Source organism: Myiozetetes cayanensis, unplaced genomic scaffold (assembly GCF_022539395.1).
Source record: "Myiozetetes cayanensis isolate MyiCay16 unplaced genomic scaffold, myiCay2020 scf4, whole genome shotgun sequence".
In the NCBI taxonomy this organism is placed as follows: Eukaryota; Metazoa; Chordata; class Aves; order Passeriformes; family Tyrannidae; genus Myiozetetes; species Myiozetetes cayanensis.
Genome location: NW_026087631.1, coordinates 25,495,460 through 25,518,461, shown reverse-complemented (window position 1 = coordinate 25,518,461; position 23,002 = coordinate 25,495,460). Strand labels below are relative to the sequence as shown.

At 42.0% G+C, this 23,002-nt stretch overlaps 2 protein-coding genes across 4 annotated transcripts in view; one reads left to right on the top strand and one right to left on the bottom strand.

The window, feature by feature from the left end:
- PPIP5K2 (diphosphoinositol pentakisphosphate kinase 2) overlaps positions 1 to 2,783 on the bottom strand; it is a 46,190-nt gene extending 43,407 nt beyond the window's left edge. The window contains exon 1 of one of the 2 annotated variants that reach the window (XM_050328345.1): positions 2,727 to 2,783. The gene's annotated coding sequence lies outside the window, so the exon portion shown is untranslated. Of the gene's footprint in view, positions 1 to 1,941; positions 2,400 to 2,726 lie in introns of those variants that run through there. The other variant, XM_050328346.1, reaches the window with a different exon arrangement.
- A 2,174-nt stretch (positions 2,784 to 4,957) lies between these two features.
- GIN1 (gypsy retrotransposon integrase 1) lies at positions 4,958 to 13,502 on the top strand. Of its 2 annotated transcripts, none has more exons than XM_050328412.1 (8): positions 4,958 to 5,005; positions 6,384 to 6,529; positions 7,431 to 7,624; positions 8,612 to 8,917; positions 9,658 to 9,786; positions 9,882 to 10,049; positions 10,494 to 10,782; positions 12,598 to 13,502. In XM_050328412.1, the coding sequence occupies exons 2-8, from the start codon at positions 6,388 to 6,390 to the stop codon at positions 12,894 to 12,896; spliced, it is 1,527 nt and encodes a 508-aa protein (XP_050184369.1). In that variant the 5' UTR covers positions 4,958 to 5,005; positions 6,384 to 6,387; the 3' UTR covers positions 12,897 to 13,502. The 2 variants fall into 2 exon arrangements, with proteins under 2 accessions (XP_050184369.1, XP_050184368.1); XM_050328411.1 differs by having other exon boundaries at positions 4,960 to 5,005; positions 9,598 to 9,786.
- Positions 13,503 to 23,002: the final 9,500 nt, after the last annotated feature.

The window sequence follows — 23,002 nt, the reverse complement described above, 5'->3', positions numbered from 1 at the left end:
GGCAAGAATCACCTCCCTTTTCCTGCTGCCCACACTGCTTTGGATGCAGCCCAGGACACAGCTGCCTTTCTGGGCTGCCTGTGCTTGTTTCTGAGTCATGCTGAGCTTCTTGTAAACCTACACCCCTAAATCCTTCTCCTCAGGGCTTCATCCAATTCATTCTCTGCCTGGTCTGTATTTGTGCTTGGGATTGCCCCAACTCAGATGTAGGACCTTGCCCCTGTTGAACTTCATGAAATTCTCACAGGCCCACTTCTTAGGCCTGTCCAGGTCCTTCTGGATGACATCCCTTCCCTCCATCCTGTCAAATGCACCACACAGCTCAGTGTCATCAGGAAACCTGCTGAAGGTGCCCTCGACCCCACTGCCCACGCCGCCAACATAGATGTTAAACAGTGACAGTTCCAGTACCAACCCCTGAGGAATGCTGCTCTTCCTGGTCTCCACTTGGTCAAGCTGCTGACCAACAGCTTTGAGTACCATCCAGCCAATTCCTTATCCACTGATATCTGTCAAATTCACATCTCTCCAGTTTAGAGATAAGGATGTTGCACAGGACAGTATCAGATGCTTTACACCAGTCCAGGTAGATGATGTCAACCCACCATGGCACTTAAAATGTGCTTTCTGGACAGAAAAAGCCTCCTGCACTGTTCCTCACACTCCATCTTCAGCAGTAACATAAAAGTGCAGGTGCTTTTACATACACTCTTTTCAGCTCTGTGGTGAGGATATGCCTCTGATAAACAGAAAACAGGGACTTGAAACCACTGAGACAGGAGGGAACAGAAACAGTATTTGTCCTGGTCCAGTCAACTGTTCTAACCATTAGCTAACAATCCAATTTCATTTTCCCCATGCACCATTTACTGACATTTCCTACTAGAAACAACTCTGGTCAGTGTTATTTGGAGATGCACTTAACATTCCTTTTAAATTCTGTGCAGCTAGGCTAACAGACTAGCTGCAGTTGCCTAAATCTTCTCCTGGGGACCTAATTACTTACCAAGAACTTTGCCACCTAAACGTTTGTGCCTTAAGTAAGACTTCAGTCTGACCCTCTCTATTACAGTAGCTCAGGGGACAGAGCTACTGAGGAGAGTTGTACCTTGCCATGCGATACAAACCCATCTGGTAAATATCACTCTAGTACCTTCAAGATAGAAAGGCAGTATCTTTACTTTTTTAAACTTGCAAGCTACTACCAACTGACATCTGGCACGTGTTACAAGTGTCTCCTGCATAATCACAGAACAGATAACCTTCACATTCATTAACCTCCAAGTTCCTTTCTACATCAAACCCTGTCAAACACATCACACAAAGGCATTTATATTTCTGGAAGGTTTGAATGCTTCAGGAAAAGTTGGCTTCCAAGCTTCTAGAGATCCCACTCAAAAATGTCAAAACAGTTTCTCCAGATTCTCACAAATAACTTTACTTCAACTCTGTAGAGATGAGAGAGTTTTGGCAAAAAAAGATCCATACCACAGCTGATTGTGTTCAGCCTGATCTGTTCTAACCACAGCTGCCAGAAGAAAGAAACTTTCTCCCACAGAATGAACCAGACAGCCAAGACAAGCCAACCACTATAAAAATCCATATTTCTCACACACCATAATAAGCATATTGCATCACTGTATGCCGCTGTATGCTTTACACAGCAAGAACAGCTTTGTTACTGGTTGAATCAAAACTTGTTTATTGAGACAAAGATGGATTCAATGGGAATTTTGATACTGCAGGGGGGGGAAGCTTGGCTTGTTACTCGAGTAGAAAGATGACACAGAAGGGATGCAGAAGAGGTGGAAACAGAGAAAGCTAAATAGATAAGGAGAAACAATGCTTAGAAAGAAAGACACAGCATAATGCAGAAACACTGTAACAAATGACTGTGAAGAGTACACGAGACAGAAATGGCACAGATAAGAAACCACTTACTCGCAGTGGTTGTGATACTGATCTTCCCCAGTCTTCCTGCTTGAGTGAGGAGAGTCACTAACTAGAGTCAACTATTAAAAGTGACAAATCCCCAGCACTTTCAAAGCTTACCAGCACCCAGTAAAGCTCCCAGGCTCAGGAAAAAAACCACCACGAGAACAAAGAGAAACGATAACACGGGGCGGTCACTCATCCCATACATTTCTCCCACCTCTGCTTCCGACAGGGTTTTTTCCAGTTCCAACATGTAACCGATTCTCAACTTTGGGGCTAAGCCTGCCCTTTTTTTTTTTTTTTTTTAAATTATTATAGACAGCAATTTCTCTCGGCCCCAGCTAATTCTACACTGATTTCATCATCAGTTTCGGGACGTTAACAGCGTGCCCCAGATGCAGAGGTCCAAAAGATGCTCCACGACCACTCCCGTTCCCGTTTGGGCACCTTTCCCCCCGTGCCCGCCTGCATCAAAAGGCTCAACCCGGCACTCCCCACGCTGCAGACCCGGGCGCCCGGTGCGAAACCCTCCCCGAGACACAAAGCGCTGCACAGAGCGCCCACGGCCGTGCCCTCCGCACCCCTCGGAGCAGCTCCCGGCACTCCCAAAGGACGCAGACGCGGGATGTCCGTGCCCGCTCCGCTCGGAGCCGCGCCCCCGCGTCTCGCCCTGGCCCCGCCACTCAAGAGGACTCCCGCTCGCCGCAGACACCGCGCCCCGGGGACGGGAGGGAAGGACGGGGAAGGCAGGGATGAGGAGCAGAGGGATCGGGAAGGCCCGGCAGGCTCACCTGCACGCGGCGGCCCCGCGGCTCCCCACGCGGCGGCCCCGCCGCTGCCCCGCCCCCTCTTCCCCTTCCCCTCCCCTCCCCTCCCGCCACTGCCCGGGGGCGCCACGAGAGTCCCGGGGGCGCCACACCGTGCCGCCGCTGCGGTTGTTTGGCTTGCTCGGTCCCTCGTGGCGCTGGGTTTGCGAACTCCGCACCGCCGCAGGAGAGGCTGCGATGCCAGGCGCGGCAGGGCCAGCAGGGCCGGCGGGCTCTGCGCGGAGGGGGGCGGGGGAAGGCAGCGGCGGGCAGCAAAAAGGTCGCGTCGGCGCCGCTCGGCGCATGCGTAGGGGGGCTCGGCGGCGTGGCCCCGGGGGGACGGGCAGCGCGGGAGCGGCGCTCCTGGCGTGCCCCGCGCGGTGCATGGTGGGTAGTGTAGTCTCGCAGACGGGCGCCTTCCCGGCGGGAATTCCGCGTCTGACAGGAATTCCGCACGACGCCTGGCGCTACTGCGGGCAGAGAGCCTTGGATTTTGGGTTCCTACCCTCTGGATCTCTCAGAAACCCGGCCCAGCCCCCTGTTGAGCTCCCACAGGCCAGGGAGGGATGTGGGGGAATGTGCCTGTCTGATGTACAGGTTTTTGGAAGGCTGCGTTCCTGAAGCTCTGTGCTAAAGGGAGCCCGCGGGAGAGCTGGAGAGGGACTTTTTACAAGGGCATGTAGTGGCAGGACGAGAGGTAACGGCTTCAAACTGAAAGAGAGAAAGTTTAGATCGGATATATGAAGGTATTCCTGACTGTGAGGGTGGTGAGGCGCTGAAACAGGTTCCCCGGAGAAGCTCTGAATGCCCCATCCCTGGAAGTGTTTAAGGCATAGATGGATGGGACTCTGAGCAACCTGGTCTAGTGAAGAATGTCCCTGCCCATGTGAGAGGATTGGAACTGATGATCTTTGAGGTCTGGTCCAACCCAAACCATTCTATGACTCAGGGTTCTATGTGGAATTATCATTTCTGGTGGGAATTGCAAACAGAGGTAGGGGAACTAGTTGGAAGCTGGTCTAAAATAATTGTTTTGCAGGGACAGACTATTTTGCAGGATTGTGATTGTGTGTAGGAGAAAATGGGCATTGAAGGGTAAAATAGCCAATTATCAGGTATGATTGTTTTGGACAAGACACTAGAGCAAAAAGAGCTCTGGTTATGTGGAAGTTTCATTCTTTTGCGAAAATACTTCCCTTGACTGAAAGGCAGTGTATTCTTTTCCAGCTTCAAAGGTACTAAAAATTGATTGATGATCTTATGTCTTTGATTTTTAGACTTACCAGATACATTATGAGTTTTGATAGACATAGCATATGAATTATCTGAATAACAACAAAACTAAGAGGTTTTATAACTTTATTTTCAGGGCTGTTTTTTTGTTTGTTTGTTTGTTTTTAAGAGTGGTTTAAACAAAGTAAATTGTGTATTGTGGGAAAAGATTAGTAGGAGCACAAGAAAATAAATATCCAGGAAGGAAGCTCATATAATGTTATCCTCTTAGGCAGCAATCCAGCAGACTGTTGAAGCACTTAGGAGTTTGCCGGACCAGGATCCTACTAAATTAATGCATAGGGGTGCTACATAGTATATTCTTTCTTCCTTGTCTTCCCTAAGCTCTTCCAAACCCTTATAGCAGAAATTGATGTTGCAGGAATGAGAATGGGTCTTCTGTTTAGCTGAAGTATCACCTCAGATGGATCTTGTTGCTGTGCAATTTAATTTTGTTAAAATCATTAATTTTGTACTACATGGAGAATATTCACTGTTTCAGGGAAGTGTTTCTAAAGCACTGGAAAAATAAAGATTGTTCTGGGGTAACATCTTTTCTTGCCACATGTGAAAGTCTGTGTCAAGCCAAACCAGCCCGTCATCCCTGGCTAGTTTTGACTTCAGGCTCTGCACAGGTAACTTAAGTGTAGGACTGGCTATCAGGAAAATCCTGAATGAAACTTTAATACTTACCCCTGGCAGCTGGGATATTTTGATTGGCCTTCACCAGTGCTCTTTTGTTGTCAGAAATGCCAGTTAATTGACTTTTAAACATCAGAAACATGAATTTATTTTGTGGCAGCCTCACCTTCCTTTCTGCTGTTAGTTATTCAATTTACCAACCCAGTGCATTGGTTTGGCTTGTGCTATCAGATGTAAACTTACAGGAAGCAGTTGTCTTCTGGCTCCTCTCCTTCCCTGCTCTGAAACACTCTCTTTTCTCACAGGCAGGATCGTGGTGGCGAAAAGTGGATCTGTGCTAGTTGTCCTAGGTATGAAAATTTCACTTTAAAACACTGATGTTGTATGTCAATAGACTTGGCTGGTTTTTAAAGCCAGCTCTGGGTTGAACAAAAATTATTCAGTGGGGCAAATCGTCTTGTCACATTTGGAATGCGAAGTTCCTGGCATGCATTTGCCATTAATAACACAGCAGTGCTTGGCCCAGTTATACATGTAGATTATGATGTTCTGTAAATAACATACAGCATTTTATTTTCTGGGAGGAACGGAGTAAATAAAAGCAGGCATAAACACTCTTCATAGCTCTTTGCCCCCTTCCCACCACCAGCATAGTGAAGGTAGGTGAGAATCTATACACTGAAATCAGACATCTTGTCTTAAACATTTTGCTTTCAAATAGCATCACTGCATAATGTACATTCAGGAGTGACTGAATACTGTCATTTCCCCACAATTATATGCCAATTAGTAGGTATGGCAGACATATTACCTGCTTCTTTTTAACAGGCTGTGTGTTGTCACAGTCCAGCCCTGGGACTCTGGCAGAAGGAATAAATTTACTGTTGATAAACAGCATTCACTATGACATGGCAGAACCCCAAGCTTGATCCTGCTCCTGTAGACAGTGATGAGAGTAGGATCAAGCTGCTGATTCATCCACATGTTCATTGCTGCTGGAAGAGAGTTGGAAGAGAGAAATAAAATCACTGAAATCTTTTAGAGCCTGCATGAATAATTCTGCCTGTGAATATTTCTGATTTTCATTATTAGCTAATTATTTCGATGCTATTTTTGCTAGACCCAAACATTTCCTGTGTCAATGACCCATTTTACTAGTGACATTTTAGCTTATGGATATGTTCAGGGAAGTCAGCCCATGTCAATTGTTACCTTGCATGCAGAGTCTGATTTGGAACTTCAGAATCTCATTGTCAGATGATGTAGTGAACAAAATACATTTCTGTCAGTTTCTAGTTAGGAAGTTGGAGTTTTTTCCTATTTGTCTGTGTGTTTTTTTAACTAAGGTGGATTTTTGGACACATCCAGTCTCCAACCCACCTGCATTTGAGGGCTACCCAAGCATTAAATAATGGGAAGAACAGTTTCTTTCTCTCTGGTGCTATATCCCTCCCCTGTCCAATGAATGTAGCAGAAGTCCCCATTGTGTGGAAATTTTAAAACAAAGTTTGATGAAAACAACTCTGCTTAGAACAAAATTAGTGTTTCAATCCGTGTTCCGTATCACTCAAATTGAGAGCATGGGGGTATCAAGGGCAGTGCAGTGGATGGTGTAACATCCTCTTAGAGGCTACAGCACCAGAATGCCTTTGAGCTACAAAGAAATCAGTGAGAACTGACAATGTGCTCCTCTGACAGTGGCTCATAAATCCTGTGCATTTCGTTCAGATTGATGATGGTTCGCAGTGGAAAAAGTGGTGGGCTCCACCTGAAGCAGATTGCATACTACAAGAGAACAGGGGAGTATCATCCCACAACACTGTCAAGTGAAAGAAGTGGAATCAGGAGGGCAGCCAAAAAATTCATTTTCAAAGGTAAAAATCCTCCCTCAGATTGCTCTGGAAATATATATTTAGGTGAAGATTTGCTGATATGAGGGAAAAAAAAAAGAAGTGGGATCTTGCTCTGCAGCATTCTGTGATTTATTTTTTTTTAATACGTTCTTTATAAAACAAATGCTTTGCATATCACTGGTTAATGTATAACAGGATGTTTGTAGAAATGGAAGATTGATCTACTTCATTTCATTCGAGGAGGGATTTATGTATCTATCTGAAAGCCAAAACTTTTTCTACATACTGCAGAAATAGACAGCCATTGCAATCCATTATTCATAGGATGGCAGAAAGGGAAATCCAGATCTGCAGCTGTAAACAAGGAATGCTCTATCCTGTCTGGAGGGTGCTGTGTATGGCTGGGCAGAAGTGCAAGAATGACTGCCATCAGTCACTGAAGAGCCTCTGTGCCCTTCTGAGCTTTGAGGCCCTGTGGGGAGATATGTGAGCCTTTGTAGTGTGCTGTGTCCTCTCAGTCCCATCAAACCTGCCAATTCTAGGTAGAGGGAAGGCAGGGAGGAGTTAAAGCTGTGACTTACAGTGTCAGGTTGCTGGCAGACACACAACAACTTCTCAAACCGCAAAGACTCAGCACTCCTACCTTCCCTTTCCACCCTTGAGATTCAGTCAGACTTTCTGTGGGATCACTGTTTGCTTTCTCACCTGCCCTTGTAACTCCTCAAGTCCACATCAATAAACGTAGGTGAACTGATGGCTCTTTGGAGGAAATAATTTAAATATTTGTAAACAAAAAACTACATTTACACTGAAGTGAATTGAAGTTACTGTAATCAGTTCAGTTCTGAATCATGCTCAAGAGTTTATTAAACAAAATGACAAAGCACTTGCATATAATTTGCTGGTATTTTTTTTCTTTCAGATAATAAATTGTTCTATGTTGGAAAAGATAGAAAACAAATGCGCCTGGTAATTGTTTCAGATGAAGAGAAGAAAAAGGTGCTCAAGAAATGCCATGAAAATGCTGCTGGTGCTCATCATGGGATATCAAGGACACTAACTTTAGTGGAGTCTAATTACTACTGGACCTCTGTAACAAATGATGTCAAGCAATGGGTATGGTCTCGTAGCTACAGGAAAATTTTTTATATAGTCTGTTAGTTATAAATGTTTTGCAGTCCTATGGCTTTGGTCCAGCAAGTACCTGGACTGTTTCTCGATGAGGAAACGTGAGCTCACAATCAGACGGCAAATGGTCATCTTGGTGTTTCCTTTTTACCCCATTACTGCTGACAACATGGCTTTCACACTTCTGTACCTGCTGGTGGGGAGCCATAATGCCCTTCAAGGCAGATCCAGCCTTGGAGAGTGATTTCTCTTGACTTATTTTTGTTAGGATGCAATGTGCCATCCCATGGATATGCGACCAAGTTATCCGCTGGCAGATAAGAACATGAAAATGGTGTCTCTGTCTTACAATTAGGTGTGTTCATGAAATAGTTAAACAAATCACTGCTTTGGAGAGTTCCTTATTCTCCTCTACCCAAAGAGACATGGACCTAGTCCCCTGGTAGAGTTTGATCCTTCAGGGAACTGTATGTAAATGTCCTTTAAGGCCAAATTGCTGTTGCTATGGGCTTGTGGCATCACTTGGATACTTTGGGGTCATGTGCAACTGTAACATGAACTGAAGCTGAGTCTGTGCCTTCAACTCAGATAGGACAAAGGGGCTCTGTCATGGAGATAAAGCTGATCCATATTGTGAGGTAGCCAGTATTTTTTATGAGGTATTGACAGTGTTTTTCAGCCACAGCATACATAGGTGAACCAAAAGGGCCTCCCTTTCAGTCCCAGCCGCTTCAGGCTTCCTTTAGTATTTACAGATGGTAAAGGACTTGAAAGAGCACAGTGCTTTCAGGATGGAGGGAATTCAGCTATGAGTTCCTATGCATGTCTTTCACCTGGCCTTCGCTATTGTTTGGTTTTATTTTGGTTTTATGAGCTAATTTAGAGAGGAATAGTGGAGATCTATGATTCTGATGATTGTCTAAAAACTTCTCCTTTGGTTTTTATTGGTAACATCTTTCCTGATGTTTACTCTAGGTGTATGCTTGCCAGCACTGCCAAGTGGCAAAGAACACAACCATCACTGTGCCCAAACCACAACCTTTCAAAGCAGAAGACCCATGGGCAGCAGTCACTATAGAGCTTATGGGACCTTTTAATGTTACGAACAGAGGTCACAAATACATTATAATTATGACGGATTTGTTTACAAGATGGACTGTTATCTTACCACTGCATGACACTTCAGCAGCTAAAATTGCTAAGGCACTCATAAATGTGTTTTTCTTATATGGGCCACCTCAAAAAATGCCTATTGATCAAGGGAAGGAGCTCGTTTATCAGGTAAGTGTTTACATGGCTGATTAATCTTTTTTTCCAAGAAAAAACCCCACATTTTCTCCTATATTGGATTTGAATTTTAGACCATTCTTGAGAAAGTCTCAAGTATTTTTTTTCTTTAATTTAAAAAGTGAAAAAGAAGTTAGCACATGCAGAAAATGGCAAACCAGTTATTTGTAATTGTAACATTATGCAATGTTTCCCAGGGTATTCTTCGGATAAAGCAAAAGTATTTCCTGGCAGTCATAGTGCAGGTTTTATCACTCATTTGAACTGGCACGATTTTTCACTGTGTTGTATTTTATTCATCCACATTGTCCAGGAAGCAAGAGCTAAAGCTATTTTTGACATTGACCTATGGTTATTATGAAGAACCTATCATGCTTTGATCCTCTTAGAGATGGTAAAATCATCAGACTATAATACAGAGGAAATGACAGATTAAGTTAAGAGGCAGAAGTGTGGTTAGAAACCATGAATTGGTTAGAAACCATGGATATGGCTCCTAAGCCATACTTACTCCTTTAGCTCTCACTCACAACCCTGGAGTGTTTGGTGTCAATACGTATTATGTATGAAAGACTTTCCTCAGTCACCATCATATCAACAAAAGGGGTGTTTACTTGAAATGGGATAAAGAAGAAGGGAAATGTTCACTAATTGTGTTATTTTCTCTTTTGAAGATAAATGAAGAACTATTTGCACTGTTTGGAATGAAACAGATTGTGTTGTCTTATCCTCAGACAGATGATGTAAATGAAAGAATGTCCAAGACAATCAAAGCTTTTCTTAACAAGTACTGCATTGACTACCCAAATGATTGGGATGAACATTTGTCTGCTATTGCCTATGCTTTCAATCTGACAAATTTGGTATGTGAAGGTTCTTCCTCTTTTGACTGAAGTCCCCCAAAATGTCTACAAAGCTGTGTGCTAAATTTGCTTGCTTTTGGTTCCCATTTAAATAGGAGCCAAATCAAAACACTCCATATTTCCAAATGTTTAAACGTAATCCATATGTTGTTGAGCCAATGAATATATGTGTGGAAGGAGAATACAGTGTGTTTGCCAAAATATTTGAAGCAACTAAAAAGGTCAGTCAAGCACTGGAAGAAGAGAAGACCTCAGATTGCCAGGTAAATGTTATCTATTCAAATGTTTCTAGTAAGAATACTGAAGATAAAAAAGATGGAAAGGCTTGAAGCACAAAGTATAACTAACCTTTTAAAACAACGTTGGAGTTTGTGTGTGGTTTTTAATTTGTTTTCTTTCCCATTCCATGGCTAGATTTCAGTGTAACAAATCTCATATGTATTTGGAGGGAGTAACCTGGCCTGTTGTCAGAAGTTTACTATTTCTGACTTACAGGGCTGTGTATCTACAGAAGCCAAAAACTGTTGCCTGTAGACTGTTGATTTATGAAGATAAAGTCAATTTCTTCATAACTCTTCAGCCCTACATGAACTATACACAGCCAAAACGACTCGATGTTATGTTTATGCACTGTTTACCAGTGCTATGAAAATGCACTATTTCTTTTCAAAAGAAAGAAAATATAATTCATATGTATCTTCCTGTAGGTGGAGAAAAATACCTCAGATGAACAAAAAGTTAGAAACAAAATCACAGTCAAAAGGAAGCCAAAACAATTAAATAGCCTGCGACTTAAAGTTGGTCATGAAGTCCTCAGGCAGAGAAAAAACTGGTGGAAGGATGGTCGTTTCCAGTCAGAATGGGTTGGTCCTTGTATTATAGATTATATCACAGAAAATGGCTGTGCAATATTAAGAGATGCCACAGGATCCAGGTTGAAAAGACCCATCAAGATGTCTCACCTCAAGCCATATATAAGAGGGTCCAGTGAAAAAGGTGTGTGTATATATATATATATATGTAACTTCTCTTAATTTATGTTTTTATATATGTGAAAAAGGTTGCATTTTTGTGGGGTTTTTTGTTTGTTTGTTTGTTTGGGGTTTTTTAACTTCTCTATTATGTCTTGGTGTTAGATTACGAGGATGACAAAGTATCATTCACTCACCAGTGGGAATTGAATTAACACTATATAATAATGCAATAACTGGTTTTCAGAAGGGAGAACAGTGACTGTGAGTGATGTCAAACCTATGCAGAGCATAGAACAGAGCTAATGAGTCATGTCTGAAGTCCTTTTAAAAATAACCTCTATTAAAGTTACTTCTTATCTCTGATCTGGCTCTATTCATCCTGGCTGGCTAAACATGCTAGAAGTATGAGCAGGCTGAACTGTGTTCAAGAAGCATTTTTGGGCTGTGTTTCTGTTTTGGTGTAGGCAGAACTCACATTAGTTCTATTTTTTTGTTGTTGTTCAGCCTGACTAGTGCAGAGGGCACATGTTTGGACTTTCTTTTTTTCAACATCAGAGTATCCTCTAAAGCCTTGAAGTAGAAAGACTACATCAGAGAACTGATTTTTGAATAGTTTATTTTAAATTGTGCTACTGAAGAAGTAAATATGTTTCTCTTACCAGAGCAAATAAAATTGTCATGCTCTGCGGTAGGATGGCTATTTGGGTAACCAGCTCCTGCTCTTCGTCTTGGACACTCAGCACGTCCTTTTGCGGTGCTGCCACATTAGTCAAACAGTGGCAGCTGTTTCTTTTCTGTTTGTGCTGTCTTTGAGTCACCACAGGCATTTTGAGGAAAATAAATACTCAGTGTTCAGAAGACTTATGCCACAGATCAAGCTGCTTTTTACATCAAGGTTCTTGAAAAGGAAAGCAGTTGCCAAACGGTGTGTGTTATTAAGCTTTGGTTCTTGAAAATAAATAAACTACATTGAGATCGTAGTATCTTCCATCACGTCTTAAAGCTGAGGGATTTAAAAAGCTGAAACTAATTCTGGAATTTGATGTAAGAAGCTGATATTTATGTCAGTTGTCAGCTGAAGATTTCATAACCAAGATCTGAATTTCATGTCCCGTCCTCAGGCTCCTACTTTTTCTTAGATGATCACTCTGTGCCTTCCAGTTCCTCATAAAATTGATGATGCATGAGGAGGGAATCACAGGATAGCAAGCATGCAGATATTACAATAACTTTGGTAAACTGTGTCACTGTATAAAAAGTTAAAAGTCTTTGTATTATCAGAACCTAAAAGTCTTTGTGTTATCAGAACCTAATATGTTTACCACTGAATACTATGGAAGAGTTGTGTGTAAACAGAGTTTCTTCCCCTTTTTTTCCGGGAAATCACTCTCCTAGTTTCAGATGGGATAGAGTTTGGTTTCTTAGTTCTTTTTTTTACTTACTTTTTACAACGTAAGAAAACCTGTTGTGTTGCATTAAGATTTCCCAGCGAAAGCTTGGAGAAACCACATTTCTCTGTGTACCTGCACAAAATGAAAGAATCTGCATGTCCATTCATTCAGGGTATTAGCTCAGCAGGTGACTATGACAGATGTCAACTTAGTCATCCAGGTAGCTAAGAAAAGCTCTTTATGTGGAACGTGTTAAGCATTTTGTGGATGTAACTACGTGGAATATTTGGTGCTCAGTGAAATTAGGAAATTCACATTATCAGTCTGCTGTCACTCAAACATTCTTGCCCTCTTGTGGGAATTGTTTTGAAAAGAAGGTTAGCATCTCATTAACATCTGAAGTGTGACTTGAAGGATCTGATCTAATGGCTTCTTTCCTTTTACAGACAACCATTACTTTCTACAAGGTGCAGTCGTTGTTGACCATGACTATATTGGCTTATCTGAAAGATCCAATAATTCAAGCCAACCAGACTCTGTTGCTGAAGGGGAAATAAATGCCTACACGAGAGATGTCATGTCTGCTGTACAGATTTCACCTGCAGCCTGCAAAGAACAAGAATCAACAGATGGTAAACTCGAGTATGAGCTGAGAGAAGATGATTGCATTGAATCAAACACTGCAAAGCCAGAGCAGTGGCCTTCACCTTGTTGGACACTTCAGACCAAGATAGAGGATACTTAAGCATAGTCTTGTGTCACGTGTGATTGCCAAATAGTTGGATCTAACATAGCAGACTGAAAAAAAAAAGTAATAACTCCAAATTACGTAGCCAAATCCACTTTACTACTTTATGAACATGAGAGTTCTGCAGGTGCCTACTGGTTAATTTGCATGGGTGTTAAGAAGGAAATTCTTTGTTACCAAAAATAGGCACACCCTAGTAAAAGCACAAGTTTTCATCATGTCTTTGAATTTCAGATTTTGTTGGTAGAATGGTAGTGTGGCCATGCCTTACTGTTATCCTCTCAGGACAAAATGCCTCATTTCACTGAAATGACCTTTTTTGTTAATCCTTCAATGGCTCATTCCTAATGTGCAGCGATACTCTGGGATGAATATAACCTAAGCAACTTGGTGTAAATTTTGCCTTTACTGCAGAGAAGCTCATGTCTTCCTTTTCCTGTTCATAACAGTTTTGTATTCTTTCCAGGAAGCTGCAAACTCTGTCTTTTAGAACTTTTAATTTCTAATCTAACACACAATTCTAAGATCTCACAAAACAATAAAGATACTGAAATGAATTACATGTAATGTTCTGTGCATGAAACAAGGAGACCTTCAGCTGCTCTCCACTCATCAAAACTCTGCTAGGGTGAGCAATTTTAACTTTTCAGACATGTAAAAAAAATCTTTTATAGTGTTTTTCATCAAGCTCTGAGATGGTAACTAGTGCTTTTAGCACACCCAAAGGATAAATGATCACAGCTCTGTGCTGGGAGGTAGGAGAAAATTTGCACTTTCTTTCATGTTGTTCTCCTCTGAAGAGCATTCAGTACTCCTTTGTGCTTTTTTTCTTCAAATTTGCAGTTTTCCATTACATTTACATAGTCACTGAGCTTGTACAGGTTTGGAGATTTCCACTGACAGGGAGCTAGGAAAGGTGAAGCACTGGCATTAACCTATTCTCTGTTTCCCTTGAGTAAGTTGTTACTGGTCTGGACTTCCTGCTGAGAAGACTATTTCAAAGTCAGCTGAACAGGAATTTTTTCATGTGGAAAACTGGTAAGTGCAAGTCAGTTGTTTTTACAGAGGACTGACACAAAGAGGGAAAAAACTAGCAGAAAACTGAATTGAGAAGTCCACACATTTCTTTCCAATACTGTGGAAGATTTCCTTATCTTGCTCTCTGAATGTGTCTTATTTCTGCTGCTGAATGTCATGGGACTTATAACACAGGTGGAGGAAAGTACTATTTATTATGAGTTTTCAGTTAATCTTAGGTAAAAAGAGTGGTCCTCAAGGCTGATTAGGTACCTAACCCCCACAGAAATTCATACCTACTCTACAGCATGACTTTGATATGATGGAATGCAGCTGTGTGAGAAAGGATCTCAGCATTATGAGAGGACCCTTTCTTAAAATTCTAAAGAAAAGTAATTAACACTCAAACTATTTTTTGTCTTCTGAAAATCCAGTCCTACAGACAGAGGTTTTCTCCACTGAGACTGTTTCAGAGGGATGGTTCTGGGAGGCAGTACCCTCTTTCTGAATACATTGTATGCATACATGGACTATATATATATATATATATTTATATATGTATAGCACATACAAAAATAAATATTAGCATCAGTGATAGAACTGGAGAATAAGGCAGTTGTCTCTAATATTCCTTTCTGCTTTATTAGGTGCAAGAGAGCCAGCCCCTCTATTTTTTTTAGTTCAACTGGTATGTTCCTTAATTGTATACAGTACAACAAAGCTGTTTTTGGGGGAACCTCCTTAGTAAATCAGGAGTTGTAGTGTTGTTAGAGCTACATTGGGGAGAGGGAAAATGCTGCAGAGAAATGGGAATGGGCAAAACAAAAAAAATCATTTCACATACTGTGTAATGCTGATTGTTCAGGCTTCCTGGTACTTTTGATCTACTGTGTTAACAAGCAATAGTGTCTTGTCAGTGCAGTGAAATGTGGCTTTCTCTGCATGTGAGAGGCTCATTGGAATAAAATAGAGGGGTTTCAAGCTTATTGATATGAAAAACAGTCAACGGAAACTGAAAAAAAGCCCTACCAGGAAATGTGAGACACTGCAAGCAGCACAGTGTGCCTGGGGAAGCTCGTGCTCCAGCCACAGTGAAGTGTGTGTGTTCGTGACCACAGTGAGGTGTGACCTGCCCACTCTTGGTTTGTATTTTAACCAACTTAGATAAATACACAAATGACCTATACTCTTTTTTACAGGCACACAGGTTTGATTTATGATAGGACAATAGCAAAATTTAATAACAGAACTCTTAGAAATTCTGTTGTGCCCCCTTGTGGCAAGTTGATAACCGACAAGGAACAGAGAGGAGAACAACATGAAAGAAAGTGCAAATTTCCTCCTACCTCCCAGCACAGAGCTGTGATCATCTATCCTTTGGGTGTGCTAAAAGCACTAGTTACCATCTCAGAGCTTGATGAAAAACACTATAAAAATATCTGTTAGTGAACAGACTGTACTAACACTCGAGGCTATTTTACTGTGGAATGAAGATTTTTTACCTCTTGTTGGAAAACTTCCTCAATTTTTGTCTGTGATTTGCCCATTCTGTGTTAAGGTTTCTGCTTTCCAGCTACAGATGTTTTAATTTTTTTTTCCTTCTTCTCCCTAGAACTGAATGTTCCCTGAAGGAGGGTACCAATGAGTCACGATTTGCTTTTCAGAGCAAGCAGTTATGAAATCTGGAAATACCAGTTTTAAGAAAATAAGTGCCTTTTACTCATTTGCTCATTTGCTTTGGTGACACATCTCTGTCAATGGCCTTCTGCAACAGACATCATTACTGTAATGACCAAGCTTCAAAATTGTTGCATAGTAACATCCTTGGTGCTTTCAAATGGAATTTTTGGGGAACTGCAGTAAAATGGGTACATTCACTTAATTGGCTACTTAAAAATAAAACCTGTGAGCTATAGGTTATCTTTAGGTGGTGAAAACTCAGCAAGGCGTGTCAGCAGCTGCCACTGTCTGTGGGCCTGAGAGTTTGGCTGTTCACCTGTGAATTCAACAGAAGGAAATGCCATGTCAGAAGTCCCCAGGACCAGATGCTGCTTTAAGTTAGAAGGCTAAAATTTCCACAAAGAATATTTAGCAGTGCCTTCAGGAAATGGGTAATGCACTCTTCTGCACATATTAGAAGACCCGATGGCCTGCTGTTTACATCTTGGTAATCAAATGACGTAGAAATTTGGAATGAAAAACAGTATACAAAAACCTTTAATTTGAAGAGGAAGGCTCTTCCAGACAGAAGTAACCAGACAGTAACCTAATTTTAAAGCATTTGATTCAGGAGCAGTTAATCCTAAGAGATGCATTCCTCAGTCAGTTCTTCCCTCTCCTCTCTCTCCTCTCAACTTATACACAGGTGAAGGGATCTGCAGCAACCTCAATGCACAGCAGAAACAGGGATGCCAATAAACAAGAAGTGTAGGAAATACAGCATTCCCACTCTGCCAGGTAATGCTGCCCTGCTACAGATTTCTAGTGCAGCGATTCGCAGATCACTTGGATACAACTTTCTAAAACTGTACATTCCCACGTTCCAGTTGTTCCGCACATGGTCCCTTTCTGGGTGCTTGACAAGAATCTCAAAACTTGCATCAGCAGGGCTGGAGCATTCAGAGCTGCAGCTCTTGGCAAGTGCCAGTGCCTTGAATATATAAAGTGATACCTGAATAAGTGGGTTAAAAGGGAATAAATCAGATTTCACTAATTCAGTAGCTGATTGTTTTTGACAATTGATGCCTTTGGTCTCTCAATGCCTCACTTCACCCTTCGGTACAGAGTGAGTAGCACCATCTCAGTTTCCAGACAAGCTGCAAAAAATATTCATTACTTTTCCCAAAGCTGGCAGGCATAGTGATGAAAGCCCCAATAGAAAAGTCCCTAATAACATGAGTTCTATTTTTTGCAGAATTTCAATGATATGCAGTAAATAATACATGTGCTTCCCCACTAGACTGATTTTGAATGTCTGCCTAGTTAGAAACATCATCCATCACTCCCATGCATTAAAGACCAAGTATGAGAGCAGAGCTCAGTGACAGTATTATGCTGGCAAGCCCAATTTTTTGTTTCAGAGTCTTAAGTTCTGGGTGTTCAACTCTACAGGGAGCCATTAGGTATTTATTTTGGGGCATGCAGTGGAGCCCAGGCATTCTCTGCCTCCCAGCTGGTGCGGTCACATGGTGGCAGACTCAGCCTGTCCCCTGCAGGGACTGTGCAAGGCTCGGAGGAGCTGCTCCCCCATTGGTTCTTCTGAGGCTTTTCTTTCCCAAACTGTGTTCACAGTAGAACTTTTTTCTAATTTTTCAAATCGATAATTATGAAAGCATAAATATATTTCTGAGAGCGAGACAGCCCACAGTTGTGTGAAGGTTGCGTGAGTGACCTGTCATGTGAGTCAGGGTACAAAAGTATTCTGCTTCTGCATCAGGTGGTTTGTACCACAGCTGCCAAATGTGGCAAACTTGCAGTACAGCTTTACAGCTTCCTAAGAACCGGGCACCTTGGTTGCTGTGAGCAAGATCTCTTTCTCTCTGGAAAAAGGCCATGCCTCCAGTTCTTTATGCACAGTGTGCAACCGGAGAGCCGGCTGGAGGAAATGTGGCAGAATTGTGGGATTCAGTCCTTTTCAGTGCAAGAATTTTTCTCTTAAGCAGCAGTTTTAGGATGTGCCACGGCTGAGGGAAGAAGTAACAAACATGGGGAAGAGGGTATCAAAGTATCAAACTGAGGATTGCGGTGGCCAGGGCAGGGTTCTGCTCTAAAACCTAAATAATAAGTAGCACCAACTTCAGCCTCTTATGGCTGTTGCCTTATCCCCATCCTGCCAAAATTCTTCAATTCTAATTAAAAAGAGTAGAAGAATTATGTTTCTGAATGTAGCCTGTAATTAATAATAAATTCCCCAGTTTGCTGAACTATTACCACTATTTGCTAGGAAAAAAATTGTTCCACTGCATCTTTAAAACAGTACTTTGGCACAGTGCCCTTGAAAAAGATTGCCTGTGCATCATCTATGTACTGTTTAAAAAGTTGTACAACAATGAAATCAGATAGAGCTTCACTCATAGGGTGTTGTGCTTCATATGTGACTAATTAGTAAGAAACATTAGTGGAATGGAGCTAAAGAAAGGAGCAGTTCAGCAAAGTGCCTTCATGACCTGTAGTATTTAGAAAAATCTAATGCAGCTTCCAAATAGACTGCCGTGCAGCTCTCCCTTGTACCTTTCCAAATATGTGTGTAACAAAGCCAGCTGGATGCACTTTTAGGTTTTCCAGCCACCATTTTCAGAAACAGCAAGAAGTTGGCTGGTTTTGCTTGGATAAGTAATCTCCAGCTATCACTGGAGATTTTAAATCCTCTACACTGTCAGCTCCCCTCTTTTCTTCTGCCAGTAATGCTTAGGTATACAGATGAATCTAAATTTTTCATCAGTATTAGAGAGGAGTTTGAAGAGCAGTTACAGTGTAAATTTTACTAAAGAACTGATAATTCACAACAGATTAAAAAATACTTTCACATTTAAGAACTATAAAAAAGCCTAACAGGTTAAGGCAAATCAGGGTGCTAAAACACCAGAATTCACTAGCATCTGTTTTACAGTGTTTTACAGTGACCTAATTTCAAATCTTAATTGACTTGAATATTTGGTTCTGGTGGGGTTTTTTTATTGGTACATTACATGAATCCACAAATTTGTGAGCTACCTCATAACATAATCTTTCAAATTTTAAAGTATGTCCTAATATGCATTTAAATAATAAAGTTACCTTTGCATTGCTCAGCAGTGATCTACTTTCCATAACCTGTACAGCTAAGACATATATAATCTTTCAAATGAGTTCCCACATGGCAAGGTAATAATCACCAAGTCCCTTCCCTGCAGCATGACCCAGGCTTAATCCTAATCCTCTGTAGCATGACAGACATTACTGACCTAAAGATTCAGAGAAAACATAAATAAATCTAGCTTTGGCAAGCAAGAAGTTGTTGCAATTTACCACATTGATCCATAAATTCTCATTAACTCTACAGTGCACTGCTTGATTAGAAAACTACTTAATCAAGATGCTTCACAAGGAATCAGTTTACACCTAATGGTACTTGGGGCAAGGACAGCTGCTTAATCAGAATCATAATTTCATTTAGTTGGGAAACCTTGAGGTGTCTTGAACAGGGGCACTCTGTGCTGGGTTAAGAACTGGCTGGAGGGCCGGGCCCAGAGAGTGCTGGTGAACGGGGCTGCATCCAGCTGGTGGCCGGTCACCGGTGGTGTCCCCCAGGGATCAGTGCTGGGCCCAGTCCTGTTTAACATCTTTATTGATGATCTGCATGAGGGGATTGAGTCCATCATTAGCAAATTTGCTGATGACACCAAGTTGGGAGGGAGTGTATATCTGCTGGAAGGCAGGAGGGCTCTGCAGAGGGACCTGGATAGACTGGAGAGTTGGGCTGATTCCAGTGGGATGAGATTCAACAAGGCCAAGTGCCGGGTCCTGCACTTTGGCCACAACAACCCCTGCAGCGCTACAGGCTGGGCACAGAGTGGCTGGAGAGCAGCCAGACAGAAAGGGATCTGGGAGTTTGGATTGACAGGAAGCTGAACATGAGCCAGCAGTGTGCCCAGGTGGCCAAGAAGGCCAATGGCATCCTGGCCTGGATCAGGAACAGTGTGGCCAGCAGAACCTGCAAGTGATTCTTCCCCTGTACTCAGTGATGCTGAGGCCACACCTGGAGTGCTGTGTCCAGTTCTGGGCCCCTCAGTTCAGGAAGGACATTGAGGTGCTGGAGCAGGTCCAGAGAAGAGCAACCAGGCTGGTGAAGGGACTTGAACACAAGTCCTATGAGGAGAGGCTGAGGGAGTTGGGATTGTTTAGCCTGGAGAAGAGGAGGCTCAGGGGAGGCCTCATCACTCTCTACAACTCCCTGAAAGGAGGTTGTAGCCAGGTGGGGCTTGGTCTCTTCTCCCAGGCAACCAGCAGTAGGACAAGAGGGCACGGTCTCAAACTCTGCCAGGGAAGGTTTAAGTTGAATATCAAGAAAAAATTTTTACAGAAAGAGTAATCAGTCATTGAAATGGGCTGCCCAGAGAAGTGGTGGATTCTCCGTCCCTGGAGGTTCTTAAGATGAGGCTGGATGTGGCACTGAGTGCCATGATCTAGTACCCACGGTGGTGTTGGATCAAAGGTTGGACTTAATCTCAGAGGGCTTTTCCAACCTGGTCGATTCTATGATTCTATGATTCGTGGGTGACAATCTGTGCATTAAAGTTCAGTGCATCATCCTCATGGCAGTTTGCAGTTGCCCCAGCCCGCTCTCCCTTACAGCTGGTTCACAGCAAGGTGCCCAAAATTGCGCAACACTGCCTGTCAGTGGATAACAGCAACCTTCCCATTGGTCTACAGGATTTCCCAAATGTCAGACTATTTAAAACAGGGAGATGCTTAACATAGGACAAGCACAGCAAAAGGTGCTTTAGCTACTTGATCAGCCTAATGTTAATGAAAATATTCAGCCCCTACAGTAGCCAAGGTTCCTGCATCTTAAATAGGCTTAAGGAAAGATTAATTGACAAGTCATGGAAGTTACTATTATGTCTTTTAAATCTTAAATATGCAATTACATATTGTTCATTAAAAAGCAGTCTTATCTGGGACAACTGCATAAACTGAATTAAACACATGCACTCCAAATCCACTAATTTGGATTGCATAACCAGTATGCAACATTTAATATGATAAATAATATTAGCATAGAACTTGCTAGGATGGAGGATGGTCTGCTGGCTTATTAAAACAAAAACAATGATCCAGAAAGCTTGTGTCTTCCTTTTTACTTGAATTTTCTATTGCAGTATGAGGTCTGGCACATTCTTAAGATGCAGCTTTAATAAGAAAGAAAGAACATGCAATGCCTTCAAGTTTTAGATTTCCTGCTATTGTACCCATATGAAATTAGAGCATGTAACTTGAGGTGCTGAAGTTCGATTGCTGCTAGAAAGTAGTTGGTTGCCTGTCAATGCAGTTATTAAAAAAACACAGAATGGCTTGGCTTGGAAGGCACTTTAGAGATCACCTAATCCCATGCCCCTGTCTTGGGCAGGAACACCTTCTACTAGACCAGGTTGCTCAGCACCTCACCCAGCCTGGCCTTGAACACTTCCAGGGATGGGGCATCCACAACTGCTCTGGGCAACCTGTGCCAGGGCCTCACCACCCTCACAGTAAAGAATTTCTCCCTAATATCCAACCTGAATCTCCCTCTTTGAGTTTAAAACCATTGCCCTTGTCCTGTCATTACAAGTCTTGGTAAAAAGTCTCTGTCTTTCTTATAAGCCCCCTTTAAGTACCGAAAGGCCAAAAAGAGATATTTGGGGAGCTTTCTCTTCTCCAGACTGAACAACTCCAGCTCGCTCAGCCTGTCTTCACAGGAGAGATGCTTCAGCCTCTGATCATCTTTTTGGCCTCCTCTGGACTTGCTCCAACAGATCCACATCCTTCATATGCTAGGGACCCCGGAGCTGGATGCAGCACTCCAGGTCTCACCAGAGCAGAGTGGCAGAATCACCTCCCTTGACCTGCTTCACTTCAGGCAGCCCAGGATTATAGCTGACACCAATCTCAAAATTCCAGAGAGCTGAGATTATGACTAATGCTCAATTAATCTGTTTTAGCTTGTACTTGCAATTAAACTGTGTTTGTCTGTTCCCCTCTCAACAAAGCATGTTTTAAAATTGGAGATTTTAAAATTGGATCAAATAATAATGTGAAAGCAGAGAACACCCAACATCAGATGGACATGTCAGCTACCCAAATGTTAGAAAAATACGTCCTTACTGATTGCTTTTGAGAAAAACCTGTGATCTTTTAGAACTGATGCCCTATATGCCACCTATTATAGCAGTGCCACCACAGCTTTCTTAATTGCTGCCACTGAACTTTCTGTAAACTAGTGACTTGCCATCTTTGCAGACAGCTTCCCAACTACCTTATCTGTTTCTATTAATATACAAGAGGATCAAGGCCACACCTAAAAATAACACTGCATTACTTTCAAAAGTGAGAAAACAGGCTGTTTTCCTTGCAACATTAGGAAAACAGAAATCAGTAGGAGAGGATGCAGCTTAAGAGTATGCACTAAATACATTTCCCATGAAGCTGAGCCTGTACTCTAGCATTTCAGAAGGCTATCCTGGAGATTTTGCTTGAAAAGAAACCAGCTTGTCAACGATTTTAAGGTTTTTTTCCAGAAAAAAGAGATTTATAAAATCTTGTGGGAGGAAGAAATCTTACCTTTTGCTACACTGTCATTACCTTTATTCCCCCCAAACACCACCACAAGGAACCTAAAGCCTATTTTTTGATCCCAGCACCAGCAATAGCTTATTACAGCACCTGCAAGATGGTAATGAAAACTGTTTCATAAAACCCTGTGGCAATTACAGCTATGTACAGTCTGCCCATAATAGAGGTTTAAAAGGACATTAATTATGCTCTGATCCTCGAACTAGACTGATTAGTCATGGTGACGTACACAGTGATTCACGCTCCAGATGACTCATACAGACAGGGTAATTATGGAGCAGGACTTCCATAAGTCTCTCTTCTTTCTCTTCAGTGAGAAAGCTCATTATAGGGCTGAGGGCTCCTGTTGTATGAATGAAAAAGGAAGTGTGGAGAAAAAAGAAAATCAGTACTTCCAATCAGATATTAGATGCCTACCCTGGCTAATTTGCATATTTAATTTGAGACACAGGTTACCTCTTAGCTGTGACCATGTTTTATTAAGCAAATACCCTGCAGTTTTTTTATACAAATAAAATTCCTCTTTAAATGTTTAAGCTTGACTTTGTACATGTATGTAGATTATTTGTCTGAAAAAAAACCCAAAAAAACCCAAAAAACCAACCAAAAAAAATGCCTTTGTGACATAGCAAAATATTTCTTCAGCTTCCATACAAAATAGCATTTTTTTTTCTCTGCTGGTAGAACACATTAAAATTTTTACTGTATTAAGTGGTCTGTGTAACTTTTACAAAAGTTGGATAAAAAAAAAAAAATCCAAAGTACACTCCAACAGC